Here is a 19,235-nt window from a genome sequence, read left to right on the forward strand (position 1 = left end):
ACCTTACCCAGCACCTACCCCTGAGGAACACCGCTGCTTACAGGCCTCCAGCCAGACTCTGCACCACCAACGACGACCCTCTGTGCTCTGCCAGCAGCCAGTTCTCAGCACACCTCACTGTCCACTCATCCATCCCACACTTCCTCAGCTTTGTTGTAAGCATGTTGTGGGGGACAGTATCAAAAGCCTTGCTAGAATCAAGGTAGGCTACATCCACTGCTCTCCCCCCATCCACCCAGCCAGAATCAACATCCATAGAAGGCCACCAGATTGGTCAAACACGACCTCCCCCTGGTGAATCCATGCTGACTACTCCTGATAACCTCCTTTTCTTCCATTGTCAGGAGATGACATCCAGCACAGCTGTTCCATCACCTTTCCAGCTACAGAGGTGAGGCTGACTGGCCTATAGTTGGCTGGGTCTCCCTTCTTGCCCTTTTTGAAGACTGCAGTGACATTGGCTCTCCTCCAGTCTTCAGGCACCTCCCCCATCTTGGAGACCTTTCAAAGATGACAGAAAGCGGTTCAGCAATCACATCTGCCAGCTCCTTCAGCACCCGTGGATGCATCCCATCGGGTCCCTTGCATTTATGAACACTGGTGTTGCCTAGGCACTCTCGGATCGCCTCTTACCTGATTGAAGGGAGGTCTTCCATTCCCCAGATCCTCTCACTCACCTCCAGGGTTTCGGATACCCAAGGGGGAGCTTTTTCACTGAAGACAGAAGCAAAGAAGGCGTTCAGTATCTCTGCCTTCTCAGCATCCCCTGTTATCAGAACACCCCCGTCACTTAGCAGGGGAGCCACATTCTCCCTAGTCTCCCTTTTACTGTTAATATACTTAAAAAAGCCTTTTTTATTATCCTTTATCCCCTTCACCAGATTTAATTCCAGGCAGGCTTTAGCCTTCCTCGTTGCATTCCACAGATCATGATGTGAGGCATGGAGCTGGTATGGAACAGGCAGCCCAGAGCAGATGGGGTTGCCTCATCCCTGGAGATATTGAAGATGTCAAAGGCCCCAGGCATCCTCATCTACTGTGTGACAGCCCTGCACACAGCAAGGGGGATGGAACTGGATGGGCTTTAAGGTCCTTCCAACCCAAACCGTTCAAAAATCCTACAATACTTGTCAGCCTCTTCCAACAAGGGATCCTGTTTGCTCAGCTATTCCCTGATCACCTCTTCTTCCACCAACGGTACATCTGCCTTGCACCAACATTTCCCACCTGTCTCTGGCACCCAGGATTCCAAGAAGCCCAGACCAACTAATAAACCATGAGGAAGGAAATGAGTATCAGAGACTTTTCCATGTCCTGTCTCATGATGTTCCCTGCCCCATTCTATGCTGGGCCCACATTCTCCCTAGCCTTCCTTTTGTAGACTACATTGTATTTCTACAAGCCCTCCTTGCCTGTGATATGCCTGGGCTCATTCAATTGCGGTTGAACTCTGATGTTCCTGAACTCATCTCAGCAGGAACACTGGACAAAGTCTCTGCATTGCTGCCAGGTGACCTCTTCTTGTTTCCACTTCCTGCACGCTTCCTTTCTGTGTTTGGGTGAGACCAATGCAATCCATTCCCAGTCATGCAGGAATTCTGCCATTTATATTTGGCTTCCTTTTCCTTGGAAAGGACTTATTCTGCTTGGAAGCCATGATCCCTATATTGCAAGCCCATTTTTTGTCCCCATTCCCCTCAAAGCCTTTCCCTGCTGTACTGTATGTCACAGAGAACTGAAGAAGCCAAGGTGTGCTCTTCTGAAGCCCAGGGTTGTGAGCTTGTCTTTTATCCTCCTTCAGACTCCTCAGCTCCACCATCCCATGGCCACTGCAGCACAGGTTCACTTTCATCTTCACATTCACCTTCCCCATCAGCCCTTCCTTTTCAGTATGTTTGGGATCCAGCAGAGCACCTCTCCTCTTGGATTCCTCTATGGCTTGCTCAAGAAGCTGCCATCTGTCCTGTCCAGGGATCTCCTGCATGGTGCATGCCCTGCTGTGCTGTCCCTGCAGCAGATACTGCAGTGAAAATGGCCTCTAAATGGCCTGACAAGATGAGGCTCCCATCTGTCTTCAGAGGGCACCTTCCACTTGCTCTTTCTGATCAGGAAGCCAGGAACAGACACTGCTGGTCTCCTTTGATTGCCATTACCATTTGCTCTGACCTGGCTGCTCTGCCATCCCCAGGAGAAGTTCAGTGCACTCTCCCAGAGCGCAGTCACCTTTCCTTGTCTCCTCACTCATCCATCACAAAGATTCTGTAACCCGTTGTGCTTCAGTCCAGTTGTGGAAGCCCTTTAACCGTGTCCCTGTGGTCCAAACAAGAGCTCAGGCCTGCAATTGAACAAAGATTTCTAGCTCTGCATGTGTTGGTGTTCTCATTACTGTAAAAGCACATAAAGAAACAAGCACCATTGTTCCTAGCATGGCTGCATAACACATCTACGGTATTTGTGTTCAGAAGGTGGCACACAGGCATTAGACCCACTGTGAGGCTCGGAGTTGTCCCAGCAGCACGGACACTCCTAGGGCATGGCTTTTCTGAAGGCCTTGTGCTGCATTTGCCAGCAGCATCTGTGTGTGCTGGAGCACCTAGGGAACTGGCATGGCACTAGGCTGCTTCTGATGCCATTCACGTGTGTGCCCATAGAACACTGAGATTTCATCAGTTGAAATATGAAGATGTGTGCCAGCTCTGCAGTGCCTGGAGCTCCAAAATATTGAGTAGATGGTGAACAGAGAAAGATCTGGCTCTTCTTTTGTGAGCTCAGCCATTTAGTCAGCTGTAGAACTCCACACGCACCATGGGGACGGGTAAAGAAGGTAAACTTGGGTGCCCTAAATTCAGGAGTCTGTTGTCATTTAGGATGGCTGAGAATAGCTCTATCCCCTCTCTGGCCCTCAGCTGATGCTCAGAAAGGAGGTGGCTCTCTCAGGGATGTTCCACACACTTCACAAGCACTGGCACACATCCAGCAGCACCCCAGGCACCTTGGTCATCACCCAGGGTCTGTGTGTGAGCAACTGACTCCCCGCTGAAGGACCAAGGACTCAGAGCAGGAGCTCACATGCAGGCAACTCCTTGTGCACATCTGAACTGAACCAGAGGAATCCCTGAAATTCCTTTGTGTCCGTGGGGTGCTGAATCCCATTTCAACCTTTGGGTTTCCATCTAGGGATGAGATGCCTCACTGCCTCAGGGAAATTCCACTGTCCTTGTCTGTGTGCCCTTTTTGTTTCAGCAAACACTTTCTGGTAGGACTGACCATATGTCTGGAATCAGTCACTGTCCACTGGACGTTTGGTGGTTAATTCAGCAGATGTAGAAGTACTATAATGACACTGAAGTCTTTCAGGAGCTGTTGGCCATGGAGACCCAGGGACGTGTCAGGAGAGATCAGTGGGTGGAATAGAAATGACATCATCTGCTGCTGAGCTGGGCCAGGCTCCAGGGACACAGGGAGCTCCTACAAGTGGGCAGTGCTGCAGGGACACAGCAGTGCAAAGGAGCAGCTCCTGTGCAGCACACAGCAAGACTCTGGGCATGGTCTGCAAGAGACAGGTAGAGGAAATAAGGAAGAGAGCTGACAGGCTGTGTGGCACGTTAGGCTGTGAGCTCACTGGAGGAGCATTTGTCACAGCCCTTGACCAGGTAAGTCTCTCATCGCAGACAGCGTAGTGGCTTTAATACAGGAATTACTAAATCTGCGACAGCCCATTGCAGGTCAGGCTGTAGGCACTCCATGTTTCTTTATTTTGGATAAAAACCTGCTCCAGCTGAGGGCTGGAGCACTGATTCACTGCATGCCAGAGTGTTTCCAGGTGCACTTTGCGAGAGGAGTGACAAGGTAGGAAATTTCCTTTTCTTTTTTGTAGGGAAGGTGAAAAAGTTGGAGGCATAAAGGATCTTTGAAATAAGAACACATCTCAGAGAATCCTGAATTGAATTTCTCTATCTGCTGTTATGTGTGCAATCTCCTTAAATGCTTTCAGCCTCTTTGCTCCCAAAGGAGAGCACCAGCTGAAATTATCATCATTTTTTGCAGACATGAGTAATGCACTTTTCCTGCAACCAGGCAGCTTTCTCCAGCAGAAATTTAGGTGCACAGATTAGGGGTGAGGTCTCTGAGTGCAGACAGGGTAAAGATAAGATTTCTGGAAACAGCTCCTGTGAGGAAAATATCTAGCAGCCTGGGATATGATTTGGAAAAAGAGAGCAAAGTAAGAGCTACATATACTGCAAATCCTTAAGGAATTGTGAAGCTCATGAAAATAAACTCCCGTTATGGAGTTAAATGAACATTTTAAACAGGAAACAAAAAAATTCAAAGTATAGCAGGAGGAGGTTCTCTGCAAGTTATCTTGACTTCTGTCATTATCTTCTGCATTCTAAACAGGACTCCAGGCCCAGCAGGAACTGCAGATGCCCAACAGCAGCTCCATCAGCGAGTTCCTCCTCCTGGCGTTGGCAGACACGCGGCAGCTGCAGCTCCTGCACTTCTGGCTCTTGCTGGGCATCTACCTGGCTGCCCTCCTGGGCAACGGCCTCATCAGCACAGCCGTAGCCTGCCACCACCGCCTGCACACCCCCATGTACTTCTTCCTGCTCAACCTCGCCCTCCTCGACCTGGGCTGCATCTCCACCACTCTCCCCAAAGCCATGGCCAATGCCCTCTGGAACACCAGGCACATCTCCTATGCTGGATGTGCTGCCCAGACCTTTGTGTTTGCATCTCTGTATTCAGTGGAGTATTCCATTCTCACTATCATGTCCTATGACCGCTATGTTGCCATCTGCAAGCCCCTGCACTACGGGACCTTGATGGACATCAGAGCTTGTGCCACCATGGCAGCAGCTGCCTGGGGCACTGGGCTTCTCTATTCCCTCCTGCACACTGTCAGCACATTTTCACTGCCTCTCTGCCATGGCAATGCTGTGGATCAGTTCTTCTGTGAAATCCCCCAGATCCTCAAGCTCACTTGCTCAGAATTCTACCTTAGGGAATTTGGACTTATCATGGCTGGTGTTCTTGTCTTATTTGGGTGCTTTGTATTCATTGTGCTGTCCTATGTGCAGATCTTCAGGGCCGTGCTGAGGATACCCTCTGAGCAGGGACAGCACAAAGCCTTCTCCACATGCCTCCCTCACTTGGCTGTGGTCTCCCTCTTTGTCACCACTCTGATGTTTGCCTATCTGAAGCCCCCCTCCATCTCTTCCCCATCCCTGGACCTGGTGGTGTCATTTCTGTACTCGGTGGTGCCTCCAACACTGAACCCCCTCATCTACAGCATGAGGAATCAGGAGCTCAAGGGTGCCCTCAGGAAAGTACTCTATTATGCATTGTTTGCCCATCAAAACAATGTTCATCATACCCTCAAGACTGCAAAAAAGTTAGGAAAAGTGTGATTTATTTTATGTGATGTTTCCATTTTTCCTTCCTATTTTTTTGTCATAGCTATAATGAACTTAATTCCGATTAAATAATATTCATCATCAGTCTTTATGTTTACCTATTTTTAATTCCCTGTCTTGAACCTATTGTACTTAAGGAACCAGGTTCAATGAATACATAAAGAAATCAGCAGAGGATCATTTGTTTTGCCTCCCATCTAGTCTGGATCATCAGCAGAAGCTCATGATCTAAGACACAAATGGCACAAGGAGCAGCAGTGTCCCCTGAGGGATGTCCGTCACTGACTAGAGGGACTTTCTGCTGCCTTTGAGTTATGCTGAGGCTTCCCTGGAGCCACGGCCTTGGGCAGCAACAGGACGTGGTCTTTTCAGTGCTGCACTCGTTATGTTCCCAACTGTTCTCTTGTGTCCTTGCATTTGTGTCAGCTCTCAGTTCTGGTGCAATTGATGACAGCGCTGTTGCTCTGCGGCGCTGTTGTCTCTGTGGCGGCATCCCTGTGGCTGCAGGCAGGCAGGCAGTGTGCAGCACTGCTCCTCAGCTGGCCTCCCTGCTGAGACCAGAACAAGAAGGGGCTGCTCAGGGCAAGGCCAGAGGACTGAACACCCCTTCCAAATCTGTGCCAGGAATACAGCCAAGGAGTTGCCCTCGGGAAAGTCCTCTTGCTTTCCAGGGGTTCTGCATGGTTCAGAGTCCCAGGGTGGTCAGTGAGGACCAAAGGACAGACGAGAGCTCCCTTCTTGGTTGTACATGGCCCACCAAAACATAACTGGTCTTGAACATGACTGTGCGGGACTGTCCCTGCTGCTGTGGGACTGATGGCAGACACTGTCCTGGAGAGGAATCTGGAGCAGCCTGGAAACGCCAGGGGATCTCCGGGGACAGCGTAAGAGACAGTGTAAGTGTAAGGCAAAGAATAATTCCTTGCGCAATGACAGACCATTGATCCAAAGAAACAGGGGAACCTGAGGAGCCCACAGGCAAAGGAGGGCTCTGCAGTGGTGCTGCTGAGCCAGCAGGGCAGATGGAGAGGGACTCAGCAGTAGAGATCCCATCCAGCTGGGACTGCCTCTCACCCTGAGCAGCACAGGGTCAGCCCGGTGTCCCAGGGCACCACAGCTCCTTCGCCCTGCAGAGCAGCTCCACCAGCTCAGGTCCTGCAGGGAGCACGGGGAGGGAAGCTGGAGGGAACAGGGAGCTGCTGTCAGGCCAGCACGGACACACTTTAGTTATTTGAGTCACAATCGAGTGCTTTTTGCTCTCCACCTCTGTAGTCGATAAATTTTACATACCCTTCCTCTGAGGACTGACCTGATGGTCATTTCACACTGCTCCTTTTTAACTTCCATAGTCTGGTGGGACATTTTGCCAATGTGATGGGTTTCATCACCTGTACTTGAGTCTTTCAGGCTGAGTTTGACACTGATGATCCAAAATGGTTCATGGATGTTTGTGTTCATTGAGAAGAAATCAGAGTTTCTTGGCTTCCCAGTGGCCATCATAGCACTGGGTCACCCCCAGGGATCCACTGATTTGCCTAAGGAGCATTGAGTGTGCTGGGTTGAGCTGCAACTGCAGGGACGAAGACAACTCATTCCAAATTCTGTCTGCAGCTTCCAGAGGGCTCTGCTCTCCTGCAGGTCCTCTCGGAAAGCTGCCTGTCCAAGACAGGACATCTGGGACCTCTGGAGATAGCATGGGATGCTTGTGATCACACAGTGGAGTTTGCTCCTTATCATTTATCCTTCAGTTAGTATCTGTTTTCTATTAATATTTATCATTTCCTACCTACTTATGTAAAGTACTTATTCTTTTGGGAAGGCGAACCATACTGGTGAGATATGGCTGAGGAGTGTGTTCTGTTGTTGGGGAAATTGTGTCATCCTTTACTGTTGTTTGTTTTAAAGCAGGAAGCAACAACCTGTGCCTGCGTGCAGACAGTTCTCTTAGGGAAGCAGGTAAAGGAACGGTGTAAAGGAACTGTACCATCCAGCTGCAGACTGCAGTGGAGAATTCTGATGTAGGGAAAAGTGATGCAAGTGCCAGGTGCATACAGCAGACACGTCAGGCCTGGGGAGGTGAGCAGTCAGGTTGCCTGTACTGTGTGAGACCTCAAGCAATTGCTTCTGCCTATGCAGATTTCCTTAGGAGACTCTCTGGATCAACATCCATTTGAAATCTCCTTCCTTTACTACATTATGAAACCTCTCCAACTTCAAGGACATTATGGAACAGATATGGCTCATTGCAAATTTCTGTACTACAGAGAGACCCATGGTACATTTGATGCTGGGTCTATGAACCTCAGGTACTGAGAGGAGAAAGTTAATTGGATTGACAAGTTGAAGTATCTTGGAGTACTGTGGCCAATAAGGGACATTACCAACACAGCCTCCCTTGGACTTGTTCGAGCCGGTAATTGGAGGCAATGATTACATTTACATAAGGTATTGTGCTGAGAAATCTCTTGGTTTGCTTGATGAAGGAGAAGGGCCAAGGCCTGACATCCAGACACTGGACAGGAGATTCACCGTATCGGAGGGAATGAGCTCAGGGCTCGTCCTGGGGTTGGTGTGGTGGTGCAGATTGCACTCCATGTGAAGGACAACAGTGTGACACCTGCCAGCCTCTGCACAGGGATGCAAGGCAGCAGTGAGGCCCCATTACCATAAGCATAATAAATCTCCTCACAAAGAGGGGACAAAAAACCTTACTGATGTTGCAGCCTTTCATCGTCACCAGCACCCACTGCCTTCTCCTCTGCAGGCTTTCCTATGCTGTTCCAGCCCAGCCCCTGTTTCCCTGTGGTCTGCAGACACCCACCTCTCCTCTGCACCCTGCTCTGACCCTGGCACTACAATCATTTCACTGATGTCTCTTAGGCCTCTCTGAATGGCCCTTGAAACACAGAGGCATGGAGTGATCCCTCAGCATGGTTCCACATCATAACACTTCCAGTGACATTTCTTCCTCCTCATGCCCAGTCTCTGGCTTTCAAGCTGCACTGTGAGGGAGCGTTTTTCTCCCTTGGCACATTTCTGCTACCAACTCCATCGTGTTGGAAATCATTTCCTCATGGAAATGCCACCCATCAGCTTTCTTGTGCCATTGAGAAGAAGGAACCTCACCATCATCTTCCAAGGCACCTGCCAGCTTCATGGACAGACACTTTCAAGTCATGTCCCTCCTGCTATCCAGTTGGTACTCACACAGAAGAGCCATCACAATCCCTCACACAAACCTCCTTCTTGCTCTATGGCCCTACCAGGTGCTCAGGCACAGAGGATCCCACAGGCAACACGTCAACCTGGCACTTTCTGTCGACCTCTCAGGGACACTGCAGATGTGATCCTGTATGCACAGATCCCAGCCAGGAGCCAAGGGATGGCCAGTCAGCTATTGCAGGCTGAAGTCACCACACAGTTGCATTAACAGCCGTGTGCTTCCTGCTGGATTGTGGGTTTGTGAGAACAACTGACCCAACAGCTCCAGAAATGCCTCTCAGGAAAGAAGACAGACAAAGTCATTGCATGCCCTTTGTTTTGATAAGGTTCACAGAGAGCCCGGTCCCTCATGTACAGTGTGTCTGGGTTACACTACATAGGTACAAGCTGGATAGGAATGGATAGGCATAGTGAAGATTCAGTGAAAGAGTTTAGAATACATAAAACAGAAAAGAAAACATTCAAAAAATAACACTTAACAAATGAATACATAAACCAAAAAAAAGACAGCGTGGTTAAGTCAAAATCTGAATTACAAGTCACGTATAGAAATAGATGGGCAGTTCATTGTTTTCACAACACATTAGGCCATTAGTTTCCACAGAGAATTCCTCAGCTCCTTATTCCTCATGCTGTAGATAAGGGGGTTCATTACCGGCGGTACCACTGAGTACAGAAATGACACCTCCAAATCCAGGGATGGGGAAGAGATGGAGTGGGGCTTGAGGTAAGCAACCATGGCAGTGCTGAGAAACAGGGAAACCACAGCCAGGTGAGGGAGGCACGTGGAGAAAGCTTTGTGCCGTCCCTGCTCAGAGGGCATCCTCAGCACGGCGCTGAAGATCTGCACATAGGAGAAAAGAATGAAAGCAAAACACCCAAAACAAAGAACTATACTAGCCACAAGAAGCCTAATTTCCATAACAAGGCCCAGTATCGAACAGGAGAGCTTAAGGATCTGGGGGATTTCACAGAAGAACTGATCCACAGCATTGCCTTGGCACAGTGATTGAGAAAATGTGTTGGCAGTGTGCAGCAGAGAATAGAGAGGCCCAGTGCCCCAGGCAGCTGCTGCCATGCTGGCACAAGCTCTAATGCTTAAAAGGGTTTCATAGTGCAGGGGCTTGCAGATGGCAACATAGCGATCATAGGACATGATGGTGAGAAGGAAATATTCTGCTGATAACAGGAACAAAAAGAAAAAGACCTGTGCAGCACATCCAGCGTAGGAGATGTGCCTGGTGTCCCAGAGGGCATTGGCCATGGCTTTGGGGAGAGTGGTGGAGATGCAGCCCAGGTCGAGGAGGGCGAGGTTGAGCAGGAAGAAGTACATGGGGGTGTGCAGGCGGTGGTGGCAGGCTACGGCTGTGCTGATGAGGCCGTTGCCCAGGAGGGCAGCCAGGTAGATGCCCAGCAAGAGCCAGAAGTGCAGGAGCTGCAGCTGCCGCGTGTCTGCCAACGCCAGGAGGAGGAACTGGCTGATGGAGCTGCTGTTGGGCATCTGCAGTTCCTGCTGGGCCTGGAGTCCTGTGCAGAGTGCAGAAGATAATGACGAGTCAAGAGCTTTTTCAGAGACTCTCCTCCCACCATACTATAACAGTTTTTCTTTCTCTTAGGAAAATGTTCATTTTATTTGAATTTATTTTCATGAGTTTCATCAACCCCTAAGAAGTACAAGATTAAGGAGCTCTTACGTTCCTCTCATTTCCTAATCACACCCCAGCTCTGTGGATATTTTCCTCTTTGGAACAATTTCCATGCCTCAGATCTTCTCCCCGTCTGCACTCAGAGTGCCCATCTCAGCCTCTGTGCATTAAATTTCTCTCTTAGGGAAAGCTGCCTGTGTGCAGGATAAGTGCAATATTCATGTCTGCTGATAATTTTGGTAATTTCAGCTGGTACTTTCGGAGAGGAGACGCGGAAAGCACATGAGGAGCTTGTTCATATAATAGCAGATTGAGGAAGGTAGAATTCAGGATTCTCAGAGACGTGTTCAGATTTCACAGCTCCTTTCAGATTTCCCAACTCTTTCCCCTTCCCTAAGAACAGGAAATGGAAAATCCCTTCTTTGTCTCTCCTCTTGCAACGTGCCCCTGGAAACACACTGGCATGCAGTGTGTCTTGTGAACCCCCTGCCCCAGGCAGCAGCTGTGGCAGCAGAAGGCCCCTGCCCTGCCCTGCCCTGCCCTGCCCTGCCCTGCCCTGCCATGCTGGGGGGCTCCTTCCCCCCACACATCTCCCCGCAGCGCCCTGGGCAGCTCCCCAGGCAGGCTGAGTGCTGAGCCTGGCAGGCAGCACAGTCCCTGCCCCGGCACACAGCCCCTGGGGCACAGCAGGACCTGCTCTGCAGGACAGCCCTGGGCACCCGGCTGCAGCCCCGACTGCACAGCCTGCAGCCGTCCTGGAACACGCAGCACCCAGGGCTGTGCTCTGATGCTGCAGCAGGAACGCCCTCAGCTGGAGCAGGTTTTTATCCAAAATAAAGAAATATGGAATGCCTTCAGCCTGTTTTGCAATGGATGTCCCAAATTCAGTGATTCCTGCAGTAAAAGTCGCGACGTTGCCTGCAGTGAGAGACTTGCCTTGTCAAGGGCTGTGCGCAATGCTCCTCCAGTGAGCTCACAGCCTAACGTGCCACACAGCGTGTAAGATCTCTTTCTTCTGTCCTGTCACCTGCAGATCATGTCCCCAGCTCTGCTGAATGCTTCACAGGAGCTGCTCATGGGCACAACTGTCTCTCTGCAGTGCTGCCTACTTGTATGAGCTCTCTGTTTCCCAGTAGACCAGACTAGCTCAGTAGCCAAGAATGTGATTTCTTTCTCTCCCTGCAGATATCCATGTTTCTCCTGAGCTCTTCCAAGGCATCAGGGTCATCTCTGCAGAACGTATTTCAAAGTCAGCTCAATTAATCAACACATCCACTGGATTCCAGAAGCAGGTCAACTAATTCCAAGCCCCAGCCATGTTGCCAACCACCGGATCAGCCTGTCCAGCATCCAATCCATCCTGACCTTGAATGGATCCAGGGTTTGGTCATCCACAGCCTCTTTTGGCAACATTTTCCAGTGCCTCTGTCTAAGAAATGTCTTCCTAAAACAATTTAAAAGCCGTTTCAATTTGTCTAATTACTGTCAGACCATCACTTCCAGATCCTAAAAGTAGGCATCTCATCTGCTGGTGGAAACCCCGGGGCTGAAATGGGATCAGTTCCTCACAGAACCATGGGAGCCGGGAGTCCTCTTAGCTGAGTTCAGATGTGCACAATGAGGTGTCGGTGTGTGAGGCCCTCATCTGAATCCTTGATCTTTCTTCAACAGGACTGCACTGCTCGCACACAGACACTCAGTGATGCCCAAGGTGCCTGGGGTGATCCCAGCTGTGTGCTGGTGCTTGTAAGCTGTGGTGACAAATCTGTGAGACAGACACCTCCTTCCTGAGCATCAGCTGAGGGCCAGAAGGGAGGCATTCTTGGCCATCCTAAATGCCACCACAGCCCTGTGCTTAGGGCACCCAGTGTGCCTTTTGCACCTGCCCCAAGGAGCATGTGGTGTTATTCTGCTGACCAAATGGATGAACTCACAATAGAAGAGGCAGATCTTCCTCTGTGCTCCACCTGTGGCATACTCTGGAGTTCAAGGCATTACAAAGCTAGGACACATTTACATTCTTTCACTGATGACACCATAGTTTGCTCTGGGCTGTCATGTAAATGGCATCAGAAGTCGTCTCAGGTCATGCAAGTTCGCAGTTCACAGGGAAATGGCAATCACTGCTCCAGTTTTCAATAAGAACAAGCAAGATTATCCAGGCAATTCTGTACCTGTCAGTCTCAAGTCAGTGCCTGGTAAAATTATGGAAAAAAATGATACTGAGAGTTATTAAAAATTACGTGAAGAACAATTCTGTCACTGGCAGAGAGAACACAAGTTCATGAAGGGAAAGTCCTGTTTAACTTCATATCCTTTTATGACAAGGTCAAATTTAGATGAACTAGGGAAGCCATCTAATGTTATCCTTGAGGATTTCAGGAGAGCTTTTGATATTGTATCTCACAGAATTCGTCTGGGCAAAATGTCCTGCATATTGCTAGACAGAACTATAATGTGGTGGGTGAGCAGTTGGCCAGTGGGTCCGACTCAGAGGGTGGCAAATGGGGTTCCATCAGGCTTGCAGATGGCCACTGGCAGGGTTCCCCAGGGCTCTGTTTGAAGACCACTTCTTTTTAATGCATTTGTGATTGAGTGCATGTATGGCCAGAAAATGTTTTGAGTAAGTTTGCTGCTGGTACCAAATAGGGTGGAGCTCCTTGCCTCCATTGAGAGTGGAGAGGACTTACAGAGAGATGTGCTCCAGTTAGAGAACTGGGTAAGCACAAAATGCAGATGAAGTATAACGAGAACAAGTGCGTGATTCTGAACCCGGGTAGGGGCAGCCCTGGACATACACACTGACTGGATATGGGACTATGGAGAGCAGTCCCACTGAAAGGGATTCAGGGTCATGGTCAGCATGAAATTGAATGTGAGTCAGCAGTGTGCCCAGGCAGCCAGGAAGGCCAACTGTCCCCTGGGATGCACTGAGCATGGCATTGCCATGTGGGTGAGGGAAGGGATTGTCCTGATCTGCTCTGCACTGCTGCAGCCTCACCTGGAGCACTGGGTGCACTTCTGGGCACTGCAGAACATAAAGGACATAAAACTACTGGACACTGTCCAAAGGAAGGCACCAGAACTGAGAATCTGAAGTTCAAAGTTTCATCGGGATTGACTGCTTGTTCAGACTGGGCCCTTCTCACTTCCCACATCCTGGGATGAGACACACTGCCCACATGGGACTTGGGCCTCACGGCATCCTTGCTCTCCGCACAGAGTCTGGCAGCTGCTGTCCCCTTCTCTTTCATTTGACATCACACAAACCGCCACCCCACTGCCCCAGAAAGGGCCCTGAGCCAGCAGAAGAGACAAGATCTCCCTGCCAAGGCTCTGGGGATCAGGGCTTGGTCTTTCTGCTCCATAAGACAAAGGAGGCTTTTCTCAGCATCACAGCCACCATCTCACTGCCTTCGTCTGCCTGTAATCATGGCTTCCAAAGAGAGCATTCTCTGCTCTAACAAGTCCCAGGGGAAGCTTGCTTGATAATGGCCCTCAGTGGGGCCCATTAATACTCCTAGAAACTTCACTGTTCCTTCTGACTTGGTCTTCTTGAGCACTTCATGAAATCTTCTCTGTGCACTGGAGGTTGATGGACTCAGCAGCAAATGCCCCCTGGGGCCCATTACAACCTGAAGAGCCCTCCTGTGCCTTGTGCCTTCCTGTCATCTTCAGGTGTTCAGAACTTGTACAGCAAACTGGAGAGGAATCTGGAGAGAGCTAAAAGGGGAAGAGAATGACAGGCATTTATGAAGACTGTTTATTTATTTATTTATTTAAAGTTGGGTATGAACAGGAAGCTAAAGCAGCACTTGGCAATTGATATTGATCCAGGATGTCCCCTAATGAGCTTTGCTCTGTCACCGTGTGGACAAATGTCTGCTGCCTCAGCTACCCTTCCCCATTTCTACTTACATTGGCCCCATGGGACTTGCATCACTTTCCCTCACATTGCCCTTCTCCTCTGGAGTCACCCGCTCAGTGTTACACATGCTTTGCACCGGCCCTCCCCGGCTTTCCTCAGAGAACAAGGTGCACATGGAAAATAAAAGATTTCTCATTTTTTCCAACAGCAGTTGTAAACATGATACAATTGAATGAACAGTAAAACACAGTGGTCAGCTGCATGCCTTGTCCAAGCTGCATCTAACGAGGTTTGTCTTTCACAGGGAATATTTGTACAAGAGATATGTTGGACAGGGATAAGTAAGGATAGATAGAATCACAGTTAAAGAGTTGAGAAAAGAGTTCATCAGACTTTGGAGAGAAGGAGCAAATTCCAGTTATATCCCTGAAGGTGATGAATCAGCCATATGTTTGGGAAGAATCTGAGTGAAGAACGAGCAAGGGATGGGGACATCTGGAGAGCAGTGGGAAGAGCATGTGTCCAGATGGCCTGCTGAAAACATGGCCTGAACCATGGTCACAGATTTAGGAGAGCTGGAGACACCTGGAGGATGAGGGACATCAAATACGCAGCAGGGTGGAGCAGCGGTGGACGCTGGGCATCGGTCACAGGGCATTGGCACTGGCACCACTGTCTGTGTCCCTGTACCTGAAGGCATCTGTGTCCTGAAAACACAATTCTGGAAAACACTGTGCTTTTTGGAAAAATAAATAAATAAATAAATAAATAAAATAAAAGACACAATATCCCCTCAAAAGTGAGCGTTTTCAGCTTAAAAAGGGGGATGACACGTGAGACTATATGAAGTTGAGAAGTGGTAATACATATCAGCTCCCACTTGCAGACATCTTTCTAGTGTTGGAGATCTGAAATGTGGAGGCACTACTCTGCTTAATGCTTTCCTGCATCTTCGAGCCATTTTCTTGTTCAAATAAAAAAAGGTGGAGTGCGACTTCTTAAAGCATTTCTGAATAACAGGACAAGGATGAAACACAACAATCCAAAAGAGAGATTTACATTAGACGTTTGGAAGGAATTTCTAACATTCACAGAATCACAGAATTGTAGGGGTTGGAAGGGACCTCAGAGATCATTGAGTCCAACCCCCTGCCAAAGCAGGTTCCCTACACCAGGTCGTACCGGTAGGCATCCAGGCAGGTCTTGAACATCTCCAGAGAAGGAGACTCCCCCACCTCCCTGGGCAGCCTGTTCCAGTGCTGCATCACCCTTACTGCAAAGAAGTTCTTGAGCACATTTGTGAGGAACTTCCTATGCTGCAGTTTCCAGGATTTTCCCCTTGTCCTGTCTCCACTCACCACTCAAAAGAGTCTGGCCTCACCGTTCTGCCCCCCACACCTTAGATATTTATAGACCTGGATCAGGTCCCCTCTCAGTCTTCTTTTCTCAAGGCTGAACAGACCCAGTTCACTCAGCCTTTCGTCATAGCAGAGATGCTCCAGGCCCTTCACCATCTTTGTGGCCCTCCGCTGGACTCTTTCCAAGAGATCCCTGTGTTTTTTTGTACTGGGGAGCCCAGAACTGGACGCAGTGCTCCAGATGAGGTCTTACCAGGGCAGAGCAGAGGGGGAGGATCACCTCCCTCGACCTGCTGGCCACGCTCTTTTTAATGCACCCCAGGATGCCATTGGCCCTCTTGGCCACAAGGGCACACTGCTGGCTCATGGCCAACCTGTCATGGCCACCAGGACACCCAGGTCTCTCTCCGCAGAGCTCCCCTCCAGCAGCTCATCCCCCAACCTGTACTGGTGCATGCAATTATTCCTCCCCAGATGCAAGATTCTACACTTGCTTTTGTTAAACCTCATCCGATTTTTTTCTGCCCAGCTCTCCAGCCTCTCCAGGTCTTGCTGAATGGCAGCACGGCCTTCAAGCCAATCCTCCCAGCTTCGTATCATCAGCAAACTTGCTGAGGGTGGCCATTATCCCCTCATCAAGGTCATTGATGAAGATGTTGAACAAGACCTTACCCAGCACCAACCCCTGAGGAACACCGCTGCTTACAGGCCTCCAGCCAGACTCTGCACCGCCAACGACGACCCTCTGTGCTCTGCCAGCAGCCAGTTCTCAGCACACCTCACTGTCCACTCATCCATCCACACTTCCTCAACTTTGTTGTAAGCATGTTGTGGGGGACAGTATCAAAAGCCTTGCTGGAATCAAGGTAGGCTACATCCACTGCTCTGCCCCCATCCACCCAGCCAGAGTCAACATCATAGAAGGCTACCAGATTGGTCAAACATGACCTCCCCCTGGTGAACCCGTGCTGACTGCTCCTGATCACCTCCTTTTCTTCCATTGTCAGGAGATGACATCCAGCACAAGCTGTTCCATCACCTTTCCAGCTACAGAGGTGAAGCTGACTGGCCTATAGTTGCCTGGGTCTTCCTTCTTGCCCTTTTTGAAGACCGCAGTGACATTGGCTCTCCTCCAGTCTTCAGGCACCTCCCCATCTTGGAGACCTCTCAAAGATGACAGAAAGCGGTTCAGCAATCACATCTGCCAGCTCCTTCAGCACCCGTGGATGCATCCCATCGGGTCCCTTGCATTTATGAACACCGGTGTTGCCTAGGCACTCTCAGACCACCTCTTACCTGATTGAAGGGAGGTCTTCCATTCCCCAGATCCTCTCACTCACCTCCAGGGTTTCGGATTCCCGAGGGGGAGCTTTTTCACTGAAGACAGAAGCAAAGAAGGCATTCAGTATCTCTGCCTTCTCAGCATCCCCCGTTATCAGAACACCCCTGTCACTTAGCAGGGGAGCCACATTCTCCCTAGTCTCCCTTTTACTGTTAACATACTTAAAAAAAGCCTTTTTTATTATCCTTTATCCCCTTCACCAGATTTAATTCCAGGCAGGCTTTAGCCTTCCTCGTTGCATTCCACAGACCATGATGTGAGGCATGGAGCTGGTATGGAACAGGCAGCCCAGAGAAGATGGGGTTGCCTCATCCCTGGAGATATTGAAGATGTCAAAGGCTCCAGGAATCCTCATCTACTGAGTGACAGCCCTGCACACAGCAAGGGAGATGGAACTGGATGGGCTTTAAGGTCCTTCCAACCCAAACCGTTCAAAAATCCTACAATACTTGTCAGCCTCTTCCAACAAGGGATCCTGTTTGCTCAGGTATTCCCTGATCACCTCTTCTTCCACCAACTGTACATCTGCCTTGCACCAACATTTCCCACCTGTCTCTGGCACCCAGGATTCCAAGAAGCCCAGACCAACTAATAAACCATGAGGAAGGAAATGAGTATCAGAGACTTTTCCATGTCCTGTCTCATGATGTTCCCTGCCCCATTCTATGCTGGGCCCACATTCTCCCTAGCCTTCCTTTTGTAGACTACATTGTATTTCTACAAGCCCTCCTTGCCTGTGATATGCCTGGGCTCATTCAATTGCGGTTGAACTCTGATGTTCCTGAACTCATCTCAGCAGGAACACTGGACAAAGTCTCTGCATTGCTGTCAGGTGACCTCTTCTTGTTTCCACTTCCTGCACGCTTCCTTTCTGTGTTTGGGTGAGACCAATGCAATCCATTCCCAGTCATGCAGGAATTCTGCCATTTATATTTGGCTTCCTTTTCCTTGGAAAGGACTTATTCTGCTTGGAAGCCATGATCCCTATATTGCAAGCCCATTTTTTGATCCCATTCCCCTCAGAACCTTTCCCTGCTGTACTGTATGTCACAGAGAACTGAAGAAGCCAAGGTGTGCTCTTCTGAAGCCCAGGGTTGTGAGCTTGTCTTTTATCCTCCCTTCAGGCTCCTCAGATCCACCATTCCAAGGCCACTGCAGCACAGGTTCACTTTCATCTTCACATTCACCTTCCCCATCAGCCCTTCCTTTTCAGTATGTTTGGGATCCAGCAGAGCACCTCTCCTCTTGGATTCCTCTATGGCTTGGTCAAGAAGCTGCCATCTGTCCTGTCCAGGGATCTCCTGCATGGTGCATGCCCTGCTGTGCTGTCCCTGCAACAGATACTGCAGTGAAAATGGCCTCTAAATGGCCTGACAAGATGAGGCTCCCATCTGTCTGCAGAGGGCACCTTCCACTTGCTCTTTCTGATCAGGAAGCCAGGAACAGACACTGCTGGTCTCCTTTGATTGCCATTACCATTTGCTCTGACCTGGCTGCTCTGCCATCCCCAGGAGAAGTTCAGTGCACTCTCCCAGAGTGCAGTCACCTTTCCTTGTCTCCTCACTCATCCATCACTAAGACTCTGTAACCCGTTGTGCTTCAGTTCAGTTGTGGAAGCCCTTTAACCGTGTCCCAGTGGTCCAAACAAGAGCTCAGGCCTGCAATTGAACAAAGATTTCTAGCTCTGCATGTGTTGGTGTTCTCATTACTGTAAAAGCACATAAAGAAACAAGCACCATTGTTCCTAGCATGGCTGCATAACACATCTATGGTATTTGTGTTCAGAAGGTGGCACACAGGCATTAGACCCACTGTGAGGCTCGGAGTTGTCACAGCAGCACGGACACTCCTAGGGCATGGCTTTCCTGAAGGCCTTGTGCTGCATTTGCCAGCAGCATCTGTGTGTGCTGGAGCACCTAGGGAACTGGCATGGCACTCGGCTGCTTCTGATGCCATTCACGTGTGTGCCCATAGAACACTGAGATTTCATCAGTTGAAATATGAAGATGTGTGCCAGCTCTGCAGTGCCTGGAGCTCCAAAATATTGAGTAGATGGTGAACAGAGAAAGATCTGGCTCTTCTTTTGTGAGCTCAGTCAGCTGCATAACTCCACACACACCATGGGGACGGGTAAAGAAGGTAAACTTGGGTGCCCTAAATTCAGGAGTCTGTTGTCATTTAGGATGGCTGAGAATAGCTCTATCCCCTCTCTGGCCCTCAGCTGATGCTCAGGAAGGAGGTGTCTCTCTCAGGGATGTCCCACATACTGCACAAGCACTGGCACACATCCAGCAGCACCCCAGGCACCTTGGTCATCACCCAGGGTCTGTGTGTGAGCAACTGACTCCCCTTGAAGGACCAAGGACTCAGAGCAGGAGCTCACAT

The 19,235-nt window shown here is 49.8% G+C and overlaps 3 protein-coding genes and 1 long non-coding RNA gene across 8 annotated transcripts in view; 1 reads left to right on the forward strand and 3 right to left on the reverse strand.

Moving 5' to 3' along the window:
- Positions 1 to 19,235, reverse strand: part of LOC128091903 (olfactory receptor 14J1-like) — a 335,467-nt gene that overhangs the window by 249,620 nt on the left and 66,612 nt on the right. The window lies entirely within an intron of this gene.
- The window catches only part of LOC128091909 (uncharacterized), a 233,459-nt gene that overhangs the window by 186,600 nt on the left and 27,624 nt on the right, over positions 1 to 19,235 (reverse strand). For 3 of the 5 annotated variants that reach the window (XR_008211540.1, XR_008211538.1, XR_008211536.1), the window contains one exon: positions 8,618 to 8,673. The exons of the other annotated variants lie outside the window; for them this stretch is intronic. This is a non-coding gene — a long non-coding RNA (uncharacterized LOC128091909). The remainder of the gene's footprint in view (positions 1 to 8,617; positions 8,674 to 19,235) is intronic. 5 annotated transcript variants of the gene reach the window in all.
- Positions 4,425 to 5,451, forward strand: LOC128091869 (olfactory receptor 14J1-like). The gene has a single exon (XM_052705273.1). It carries the CDS (start codon positions 4,425 to 4,427, stop codon positions 5,406 to 5,408), a length of 984 nt encoding a protein of 327 aa, XP_052561233.1. The 3' UTR covers positions 5,409 to 5,451.
- LOC128091897 (olfactory receptor 14A16-like) lies at positions 9,220 to 10,743 on the reverse strand. Its single transcript, XM_052705303.1, has one exon. The coding sequence runs from the start codon at positions 10,135 to 10,137 to the stop codon at positions 9,220 to 9,222; it is 918 nt and encodes a 305-aa protein (XP_052561263.1). The 5' UTR covers positions 10,138 to 10,743.

This window comes from Tympanuchus pallidicinctus, unplaced genomic scaffold (genome assembly GCF_026119805.1).
Source record: "Tympanuchus pallidicinctus isolate F22 unplaced genomic scaffold, pur_lepc_1.0 scaffold54, whole genome shotgun sequence".
Classification (NCBI taxonomy): domain Eukaryota; kingdom Metazoa; phylum Chordata; class Aves; order Galliformes; family Phasianidae; genus Tympanuchus; species Tympanuchus pallidicinctus.

Coding starts and splice junctions, on each gene's coding strand:
- LOC128091869 (XM_052705273.1), top strand. CDS start 4,425: ATGCCCAACAGCAGCTCCATCAGCGAGTTCCTCCTCCTGGCGTTGGCA.
- LOC128091897 (XM_052705303.1), bottom strand. CDS start 10,137: ATGCCCAACAGCAGCTCCATCAGCCAGTTCCTCCTCCTGGCGTTGGCA.